Genomic DNA, 10293 nt, shown 5'->3' with positions numbered 1-10293 from the left:
AGAGAGAGACGAACACCCTCGGGAAAGAGAGGAGCTGGGAAGATAGTGCTGGCTAACAGAAAAGGAATCTTTAAGGAACATATTCAACGATCTATCTCGGATCTGAAGATCCCTTTCCCTAAGAGGGGGATCTATTATTTAAAAGTTTCCTGAATGTCATTGAATGTAATCTTTAGCATCGCAATACCCCATGAAATCTATATTTAGATGAAAAAATTCCAAATTGAATCGTGTTGTGAAAAGAATTTGCAATGAGATGATGGCGATAGGAAAGTGATCCCTAAATTGGATTCCCTACGTAGTCAACATGGAATTATCAATTAGATTGGGATCTATTCTACGCAATCGACTGGGGAATCGAGAGGGCTCGTCGAAAAGCGGTCACAACAAATGTCTTGTTTGTTTAGAAATTCGCATTACCACAGAAAGGGAAAACGAAAAACAACTAGAGCTGAATATATTGTCAGAGTGGAATTCATGAAATCCTAGAGCAAAACAACACCCAATGGGCGATGCGATGCGCAAAAGAATCTTCAGAGAAGAGTCTTCCAGAAGGACAATCGAAACAGAACAGACAGATCGAACGATCTCGTGGCGCCATCTAAGGTCAGACATTGAACCGTCTGCCTCCTCCGCTTCTTTGGGATCTCTTTTGGATCTCTCTTTTATCTGAGCTGTTGTTGAACTTCTGCGAGAAGAGATTCCCGGACTTATCTGCAATGCTAATGCCATGCCATGCCAGCAACTGCGCAATGTCTTGGGGTCTTTCGGGGATTATGCAAACTGTCGCCAAAAAGCTGCGCCAATTTCTGCAGATCCTTCGCCATTCCATCCGCGGGGTTCATGGCCAATGGCCAACACAGAGACAGAGACAGAGACGGAGAAAAAGAGAGTGAGTGCAATATGCGCATATTTTAGTTTGGCGCGATGTCGATGCTGTCGATCGAGACGAGATGCGTGCGTCAGTCTGACATACAAACCTCGAGTTCGAGTTCGAGTTGCAGTCTAGAGTCGTCTCTCCTTCTGGCTTGAAGAGAGACTCCCCAGAGACTACGTCAGAGCCCCAGACGACAGTTTGTCAGCCGTCTGTCTGTCTGACTGTCTGTCTGTCAGTCAGTTGTGTGTCCCATTGTAATGCAAACCCCAAAATGGTAATGACTTGTCATCGGGCTTGGGTTTGGCTTCGGGTTCGCGGGAAACTGTCTCTCGAAATGCATTGAACCTGGCTGCCTCTGGTGTCTGCAGGCAACGTGGCGTACGGGTCGATAATTTTTAACGAGGCACGTGACCACTTGCCACCTCAAACGGCCTCAAGCAAAACAAAACCATCAATTGCAACGATAAATGCTATTCTTGAGCAATTAAAAATAAGTCGACCGGCAGCAGCCGCTCCGCAGTTCTCGCATAATGCAAATGCGAGGCAGAATGAAGTCAGGGCCGGACAGGGGGTCGCTCTATAGACAACCCGCAGTCCGGCCCTTGCTCATTGCATTGCTGGGGCTGCCCATCAATTAAGCTAAATTATCGGCGTCTCACAGCTTCATTCAAATGGCACTTCCCCTCGTCTTTCCAATGTATTCCATGAATAATCATCATCCAGCAGCGGTTGCAGCCACTCTGATGTGATGAGAAAGCCCATGATCAGAAAAGCCCCAGAGCCCCGTCGTAGGCCTGACGTCAAACGTAAAGTTTGCGTGAAATTTCTTTGTTATGGCAAGAGAAGGAAAGAGGATTGGCTTTCTGCACGCCTCAGTGGTCGCAATGGCCACGAGACAAACACAAAGAAAAAGAGACAAAGATCGAGATCGACAGCACGGGTTTAAGACAAAGAATCTCTCCGGACAACGGACAACGGACCAGCAGGCACTGGCCTCCTCCCATGTGTCGCTCCGGAGACGGACTTTTGTACTCCGTCATTCTGTTGTTGCTGTGTTTTGTTGTGTCACTTTTGCGCTTTCGATTGACGCATTTGAGTGTCACTTGACTTTTTTAATCTCGCGACTTTATCGTAGCTGACTGGCCGGGACGGACTGCCGGACTGGCTCAGAATCGGTTTCGGCTTCGAGTCGCGATCGAATGGTTCGTCATATTTCTGTAACTTAATATTATGCTCCTCAGGGTAGTACGAGTGCGGAGGCTCCCTCTGAAGCTCTGACGCTTCACTGGCTCCAATTGTGCGGCCTCCTCCTCTACTGACTGTTGGTTTAGATTTCGATCATACTCCACACAGAATATTTGCTTGTTATAATTTTGCCAGCGATCACTCGCCGGCTCGCTCGCTCGCTTTTTAAATTATAACTCAATGACTTTCCTGACGTCACAGTATTAAGCTCTCGAGTCAACAAAACGCAAAGCAAAAACAAAAACCACAAAAAAACTATACAGAAAAAACTACAACAAGTGTTCCTCATTAACATGTTCTCCATGAATACGGAATAGTGTGGGAGTGTAGCCGATGATCTTCACGCATACAGCGGCGAGAGAACTGTAGACGAAACACAAAAGAACTGCTGGAAAAGGGCCCTGATGATATGGAAATGCCAGAGGCAAGGAAAAGCTAATGGGATTCATCACAGGAGACCTCTAACTACCACAGATCATTAAATATGGAAACCCTAGAAGAATCTATTGAAAAATTCACATTTTTAAAACAGCTGACTAAAGAATCGCCACCGAATTGAGTCGATAAATGTTTCTTCAATGTCGTACACAGGGCTTCCCTTATCTGCGCTGAACTCTGTTTGAGGTTAATTGTTTAGCTTGTAAGCCACAAGCTAAACCAAGTGTTTACCAGTTCTACTCGTACTCGTACTCATACCCGCAGTAATATCTCGCTCCCAATCGAAATATGTCATCAGTCTGTAGACCGCACTGTGGTTTCCCCACAATGGCAAAAGTCTGGACAGAACACAATCCAAATACCCGGGGGATAAACCCTTAGCTAGCGAGTGGAGCCACTTTTCCAATGAATCCAACGTCACGAGATGGCCGAGAGTCCATTGGAGCATTCTCCAGTTCCAAGACAGGAAACGAAAGCACTCAAATTGTTTGGAAAACTTTCCTTGATATACATAAAAACTGATTAATTGACTGATAATTGTATATATTGTATGGTCTGACATCGACAACGTCACGATCTGAGTGCGCTGAGAGATGCTGACAAATGGGAATGGGGATAACGTTTTCTGATGAAAGATTTCACTCAAACAATGAGAGTACGTCACAGATGAAGTGTTCCTGGGAATTCGGTAGAGAAAAAGCTGCCTCAAGGGGGAATAGCAATCTGCAGAACATCCAAGGAGTGTGTCCCAAGGGGAATCGTTGTAAAAACTTACCAGTTCTTCTGCTGATGGAGCACTGGTCACATGGCAACAGACCGAGGCGAATCCCTCTAGGAACGCTCTCATTTGTGAGCTGATAGCAGAGTTTGTTTTGATCACTCCTCTGGGGGCTATCAACCTGCTAATTTGTGCCGACTGTCATTTGGTTTGTGAATGATTTTTCGCAAACTTAAAAATAGTAGTGTCGCCTCCATCCACTCCATACAGTCCATATAGACATGTGAGTGGCGCGAGCCGCAGATAGAAGCGTCGCTGTCTCCTATCTCCTGCTGGACACTGAGATCGATCTGGGGGTCACAACCGAAATAAAACGCTCGACTGCCGACTGCCGAGTGTCAGTGCAGGGCAAAAACAGCAATGAAATGGGAAACAGGAGAAACAATTGCTGGCCGAGAACGAGTGTAAAATTAGAACCTCGGCAAGAAACAAACAAACGCAAACGATAATAAATATTTATGTGCGTGTAAACAATTTGATTGATTCGAGCCAAACGATCTGAAACGGGGATAAAAACAACGGCTGCCTTCTGTTTTTCTCGCCATCTCGGAGTCGGAATCGGAATCGTAACGAAAGGAATTTCGTTTCTGGAATTGCAATTAAAATCTCCAACCGCAGAACAACATCTAGAAAATCTAAAGAGAGCGTACAGCGTACTGGTACTTTCTTTGGCCGCATTATGTCATCCTCCGTTAATTTCTGGCAAAACAAAGAGCTCGCTCTGTTTGCTCTGTTCTCTCTGATCTCGCAGATCGTTTGAAGTTTGTTTAGCACATGGATTGTGTGTGGATTGGCTTGTTGCTAATTGGGCTGTGATCGGAAATGGTTGCCTTGCCTCACGATCAAATGGCCAGAAAGAAGGGCATCTGGAAGGGGAAACTGGAACGAGGGAGAACTGGAGCCCCGCTCCTTGCATTTCTTTCGGGCAGGAGCCGGAGGCGAGAGATCTACGGACGGAGAGGAACGTTCGATTTCGAGTGCAAAATCAATTTGCGTCAATTGCAGCTAAAGATTAGCCTCGCTCTAGTTTCGAGCGAATGCGAACGTGCACATAAATCAACGCCTGATAATAAATACACACCACATCACATCGCACACATCGTGGAAGACAAGACAATAAGCTGCTCCCCGGGGGGGCCTCTGCTTGGAAACAAAAAAACAGTGGTTTCATCGCTGGTGCGGCGGATTATCTCTTATCATAAAAAACAATATGAGTTTACACCAATTAATGCCAAAAATAGATCCCTCGGTCGCGTCAGATTGTGGAAGATGACGACTCGGGCAGGGAAGATACAGTTGTTGCACTGACAGCTGGCCTTACCGTTGCGCGTGACGCAAGTTGAACGGCGTACCGTTACGCGGGAGGTTTATTTATAAGCCCACATACCGAAAATAACCCAACGCGCAACAAATTCGCAAGCCTTCGGTCTCAGGCGTTCTCAGGCGAGTGCATCTGCACCAGGGGACCAGGGAATCGTCTCAGATCCAAGCAGCAGAAACGCCTGACTGTCAGCAGCATCTGATTCAGAGCGCCAGTGCAGGGCCAGGCCGGGCCGGCCGGGTCTTATCGGGCCCCGACATCGGAACCATAATTGTGTAATATATTGTCAGACGCGCGAGACGTGCCAGACGCGACACAGAAAGTCTCTCGGGCACGGACACGGGCACGTGGCATGCAAATGAAGGCGTCGGCGAAATGCCCGCTGAATATCATTAGAAAGATTTTGGTCAGCCTTGGCCAAAATTCATATAAAATGAAACAAAACCAAAACCGAAAGCAAAAAAATCCAATTAATTAAATCCATGCGAACTTCAATTCACGGAAAATTTATGGCTCTTACAGTTCCATTGAATTCAAATATTTGCTCGGCCCACAAATCACAATTGCTCGTAAATATTGCGAGAGCAAATATTGGTGCACAAGTTTCGGTCGGTTATGGTTGGATTCTGGCTAAACCCCGGAATCTGTGTGGGAACCGGGCATGTAGATGAGAGGCACAACAGTAAGTTCTAAACTGGGTAAACAGTCAAGCTGTGTGAATTTAGCTGGCTTGTTTAGCTTAGTTGCAGGAGCTACAGGGTGTGCCTATAACTAAAAGTCCCAGCCGTGGGAAATATTTTAGAGCCACATCCTGTAAAGGCAACATCCGGAAGTTCTGATGATGAAATATGTATAGATTCTTTGCAGTATGCAGTCTTTCTGCTGATTCATTCTCTGTAGTCTGTAGTCACAATGCGCTTCCATAATCTAAAAATATATATATAATTTCGCGTTCGCTTCTAATCAAAGGTGAGGAACTCTCAAAATCTGTTGCCTACGAACAAGATCAAAGATCGAATGAAGAGTCTAAACGCTAGGTACGCTTTTCCCACCAATCGTAACTAGTGTGGCCGCTCGCTTATGGGAATATGCCCTAGTGGTTAGAAGGGCACCACTTCAGCTACAAATCTGATAGTTTCCCAATTCTCAATGAGCTTATCACCTTAACAATGTCATTCCTGATGATCTAGACACATTAATTACTTACTCTCGAGTGCGGTGGCGTTTCGCGGTGATAAGGGAAATCGTGGAAATCGAAATAAAACAGATTGGTAATCTGAGGCGACACTCGCGGAATCAGCTGACAAAAATACAAATATAGAAATCAGAAAACCCCAGTCGCAAGTCCAAGTCCAAGGCGTTAGCAGGGTGCACGAGGAGGAGGGACACGGACAATGACATTTGGCATTCCTACAAAAACAGACGCGACCCGAATATAATATTATATCGTAGTTATAGTTGGTTGGAACGGGTGGAGTGGGTGGGTGCCTGTGTGCCTTGCTTAGACCAGATAACAATAAACTCATTAACAAGTCGAGGGGAAAACAATAACAATTACGGTTGTGGGTCAGGCAGCCGTGGAGGAGCGAGAGTGGGAAGTATATTTGTTATAAACAATTTCCTATTCATATTTGAGGAGCTTATCGCCCGAGTGCCTCGGAAGCAAACTTTATGGATAGGCAAATAAATGTGTGGATAATTGTTTTTCTCTATTCTGTTCTGCTCTTTCCAGTTGGGGGCGTGCGATCACAACAACTGATTCAATGCACACACGGAAACCGCGAGGTGAAAGTCCTCCCATGATGTTGTTCTATTGATTGTGGATTTTACAACTTAAGGGCGTGTGACTACCGAACCATTAAGGAACCTACAAACGGTATATATACGGAGTACTCTTCAGGTAAGACCACAAAAGTATACCAAACTCCAGCTAATACTTTCTACCGATTTCAGACATGTCTGCCTTTAAAATAGAGGAGACCCCGCCTCCCCTGTATACGGTTTACTTTGAGGACTATCTCAGGCCAAAAAAGCTACAGACAAAAGCACATCTGCAACATTTTGAGAAGAAAGTGGGGAAAATCTCAGCCGTAGCCAGCAGCCTGAAGCGCTTGAAGATACTCCGCTGGCACTCTAGGATCATTCAACGATTTCAGCAGCTGCCTCTGCCCAGTTTTCTGAGCTTCCTGCGGGCCCGCAAGGACGATGGCATGTGCAAACGGAAATCTGGCTTCGAGATCTACTGCGAAATGGCCAGCATCCATGGCTTCCATGTGTTTGTCGGGGCCGAGACCTGGCAGCGCATTTTCTGGTGGCTTCTGATTTGTACTGCAGTGATTTTGTCGAACGTTATCCTTCTCACGGCGCCCAAAGAAGCTCCCACCATTCTTTTTATAGACAGCATGATGAAGGCAACCTCAGAGATCCCCTTTCCGGCGGTAACTATATGCAGTTTGAATGGAATTTCCAAGGATAAGCTACAGAAAAGAGCCAAGGAATGGAAAGTGTCAGAGGAAACGCTGCGGAATAGCGTTATGGAGGAGTTGTTTCGGACGAACCTCAGCTGGTCGCAGCTTCTGGAGGATCTGGCTCCGCCAATCTGTGAACAGATCCGTAGCTGCAAGTGGGAGAATCATCTCGAAAGCTGCCTGGGAGAACTGAAGCCATTCTGGACCTTTGATCATCGTCTCTGCTGCAGCTTCAACCATCAAAAAGAGCTCTACTCTTCACAGTTGGGAGTTAGTCTCGTGGTAAACCTTCAAAAAGAGGATTATGCTGACCCAATAATTGCATCCCATGGCTTGGAGGTACTCATTCACGAATCCCAAAGCGTACCAGATGCCGCCACCATGAGGATGATGATACCAAGTGATTCAGAGACCCACCTAATGGTGCGGGCCTTTTCCACGCGGTTCACAGCGAATCTAGCGGGCCTTCCCATTGAGGACCGACGCTGCTTCCTGCCCGATGAGCATCGTCTGTGGTTCTACTCCGCCTACAGTCTAAGCAACTGCCTTTCCGAGTGTCGCAGCAAAAAAATCTTTCAGTCTTGCGGCTGTGTTCCGCCCCATGCTCCTGGGGAAAGCACATGGCCCATTTGTGGCCTCCAGCAGGTGGAATGTGTGCGGAAGTATGGCAAGTGAATGATATCTGATACAAAAGTAAGGTTTATTGATTGGTTTTCTATTTACAGATGAAATTAGTGAGCAGATCACGGCAGTAGAGAGGGACTGCAATTGCCTGCCGCCGTGCACATTCCATCGCTATGAATTCGAGAGTGATGTGGATGCAATGCGTGGATCCAATTCCACGAACGAGGTCTACTTGAATGTCTACTACGACCTCGCATTTACCGAGGAGCTGCTTTTGGACGTGTACGAGACCTGGCTGGCATTCATAGGCAAGTGTCCAAGGGCATATTCCATTAACGAAACTACCAACAAGACGAGCGCCCCCCGTATTAAAGTGTCATTCATCTATCCTTAATGGGCAGGAACCTTTGGCGGCGTCAACGGGCTATTTATGGGCTGCAGTTTCGTGTCGGTCTTCGAGCTAATATTCTTTACGTGTGTGCGCCCCACTTGCAACTGGCTGGCGCGCCAGCAGATACTCTGGCGACGCCGCAGGAAACAAGCAAAAGTGGGTTTGGCTCATTAGCGGTGGGCGGTATTTAAGCGCGAAACTAATTGCCGCAAGCAGCCGCCGCAACAGTCGTCGCACAGAGGTCAAGCCGAAGAGATGGCGTTCAAGAAGCGACGCATCTTCGATCTGCGGCAAGTGCAGGCCGCCCAACAGCTGGCCGCCTCTACCCGCAGTGATCCCGTAAAGCGCTCTAGTCCTGAGAGCCATCAGCCCATCCATCGCTTCCGCCAGCTTGGAGAGTGGTTCAGCGAGAATATGCGCAATTATTGTCAGACCACGTCGCTGCATGGCTTTAGCTACATCACGCGGCAGGACATCAGCCGGAACGAGCGCCTGTTCTGGCTGATTGTCGTCATCCTGTCCATCATCACATCGATTGTGCTGGTCGTCGTCTCGTGGCAGTGGGCCCGCCAGACGCCCACAGTCACGGTCATCGAGAGCTCGCACTTTCCCACCTGGAACATACCCTTTCCCGCCGTAACGATATGCAATTTCAACAAGATATCAAAGCTTAAGGCGATCAACCTGCTACAGCAAATGTGAGAACACATATCGCAGTGGTTTATAAGTGTTTATCCAAAGAACTCTCTTCTTTCCTTAGGCAAGTGCCTGCTGGAGTCAATAGATCGGAGCTGCACAACCTTTTCAATCTTACTCTGTTGCCCGTGGACAATATGATCAGCAATAGTTCGTTGCACACTTATGACAGGATCCTAAAGCTGAATAATGTCAGCCTCACAACGCTAACGTCTCAGTTGTCGCCGGACTGCATTGACATGATCTCCAGCTGCATCTGGAAGGGCATCAACACGCGCTGCGACAGCCTCTTTCAGCGCATCGAGACGATGGAGGGGCAGTGCTGCAGCTTCAACTATTTCGGAGGGATAACCAACAATTTCCCAGAGTAGGACAGCATCTTCCCCATCCAAGCATCATTTACTAATCCATTCCGATCCCAGGAAAATCGCTTATCAGGTGCCAAAGCGTCCGTATCGAGTCACTGGCTGTGGGTATCCCACGGGTCTGACCGTGCTTCTCAGTCCCATGGCCTCTGATTACTACGGCACCTTCTTCAGCGGCTATGGGTTCCAGCTGCTGCTCCACGACGCCTACAACTTTCCCGATGAGAACTCAGAGACCAAGGTCGTGACATCCACGCGCGAGAGCTTTGTGCGAATCAATCCAGAGTCGACCTATGCCACCAACGACATTCGCCGCATGGACTTGTCGCTGAGAAACTGCCTGTTCGGGAGCGAGCGGGCGATGCACGGACTGAAGCGGTACTCCTTCATCAACTGCATGTTCGAGTGCAGGGTTAAGATGATCCACAACCTCTGTGGCTGCGTTCCCCCGTATGTCTATAACAATGGTAGCTTCAGGGTATGCGATGTGCTGGATGCTAACTGCATGATACACGGAAAGCGTAAGTGGCAGATGGGGGAATATCTTCTAGCAATCATCCTCTAATCACTGTTCCTCTTAGGTCTCTTCTCCCATGCCTTGGCCAATCTGAATATGTCGCTGTCAATTGTGCGCGAGACGAGTAGTTTTCCCTGCGGCTGTCTGCCCGATTGCCAGTCGAATCATTACGCCTCGGAGAGCACCATGGGCAGGCTGGATGTCAGCTACTTTGCCAATCGTCCGGGCAGCAGGTAGGTGTTTTATATCCGTGCTTGCAGCCAGATATCATAGATTCATTTGTTGTAGCAACGACACGGACAGAATTCTGTTGCATGTGTTCTTCAGTGACCTCATGAGCACCAGATATCGCACAGACATTTTCCAGAACTGGCTATCCGCCTTGGGTGAGTGAGCAAGCCCACCCTAAAAGTGACAAAATAATAATAGTCCTCTTTTGACAGCTTCATTCGGCGGATTGTTGGGTCTAATTATGGGCTTTAGCATCGTGACGGCCTTTGAGTTCCTGTACTTCCTGACCTTTCGACCCATATTCAACTACATCAACCGCGATTAAAGAGAGGGCTCTCCCTT

General features: G+C 47.6%; 2 protein-coding genes across 3 annotated transcripts; both read left to right on the top strand.

Moving 5' to 3' along the window:
• The first annotated feature begins 6417 nt into the window (after window positions 1–6417).
• On the top strand, window positions 6418–8395 carry LOC6589448 (pickpocket protein 11). Of its 2 annotated transcripts, XM_002014439.2 has the most exons (4): window positions 6418–6559; window positions 6613–7794; window positions 7853–8059; window positions 8153–8395. In XM_002014439.2, exons 2-4 carry the CDS (start codon window positions 6615–6617, stop codon window positions 8314–8316), a joined length of 1551 nt encoding a protein of 516 aa, XP_002014475.1. In that variant the 5' UTR covers window positions 6418–6559; window positions 6613–6614; the 3' UTR covers window positions 8317–8395. The 2 variants fall into 2 exon arrangements, with proteins under 2 accessions (XP_002014475.1, XP_026844997.1); XM_026989196.1 differs by lacking the exon at window positions 8153–8395 and having other exon boundaries at window positions 6613–7789; window positions 7853–7910.
• On the top strand, window positions 8339–10290 carry LOC6589449 (sodium channel protein Nach). The gene is made up of 6 exons (XM_002014440.2): window positions 8339–8840; window positions 8903–9205; window positions 9261–9724; window positions 9785–9953; window positions 10009–10106; window positions 10164–10290. The coding sequence occupies exons 1-6, from the start codon at window positions 8398–8400 to the stop codon at window positions 10274–10276; spliced, it is 1590 nt and encodes a 529-aa protein (XP_002014476.1). The 5' UTR covers window positions 8339–8397; the 3' UTR covers window positions 10277–10290.
• The last annotated feature ends 3 nt before the right edge of the window (window positions 10291–10293 follow it).

Source organism: Drosophila persimilis, unplaced genomic scaffold (assembly GCF_003286085.1).
Source record: "Drosophila persimilis strain 14011-0111.01,24,50 unplaced genomic scaffold, DperRS2 tig00000191-arrow-pilon, whole genome shotgun sequence".
Taxonomy (NCBI): domain Eukaryota; kingdom Metazoa; phylum Arthropoda; class Insecta; order Diptera; family Drosophilidae; genus Drosophila; species Drosophila persimilis.
Note: the sequence above shows the minus strand (reverse complement) of the source record. Positions and strands in the feature narration are given on the sequence as shown.

What these genes read in the sequence shown, in the direction of transcription:
- LOC6589448 (XM_002014439.2), top strand. Translation starts at nt 6,615, where the DNA reads ATGTCTGCCTTTAAAATAGAGGAGACCCCGCCTCCCCTGTATACGGTT. An exon ending in GGAATGTGTGCGGAAGTATG is followed by an intron (nt 7,795 to 7,852) that starts GCAAGTGAATGA and finishes TTCTATTTACAG; the next exon opens with ATGAAATTAGTGAGCAGATC. An exon ending in GACCTGGCTGGCATTCATAG is followed by an intron (nt 8,060 to 8,152) that starts GCAAGTGTCCAA and finishes CTTAATGGGCAG; the next exon opens with GAACCTTTGGCGGCGTCAAC.
- LOC6589449 (XM_002014440.2), top strand. Translation starts at nt 8,398, where the DNA reads ATGGCGTTCAAGAAGCGACGCATCTTCGATCTGCGGCAAGTGCAGGCC. An exon ending in ATAACCAACAATTTCCCAGA is followed by an intron (nt 9,206 to 9,260) that starts GTAGGACAGCAT and finishes TTCCGATCCCAG; the next exon opens with GAAAATCGCTTATCAGGTGC. An exon ending in GAACTGGCTATCCGCCTTGG is followed by an intron (nt 10,107 to 10,163) that starts GTGAGTGAGCAA and finishes CTCTTTTGACAG; the next exon opens with CTTCATTCGGCGGATTGTTG.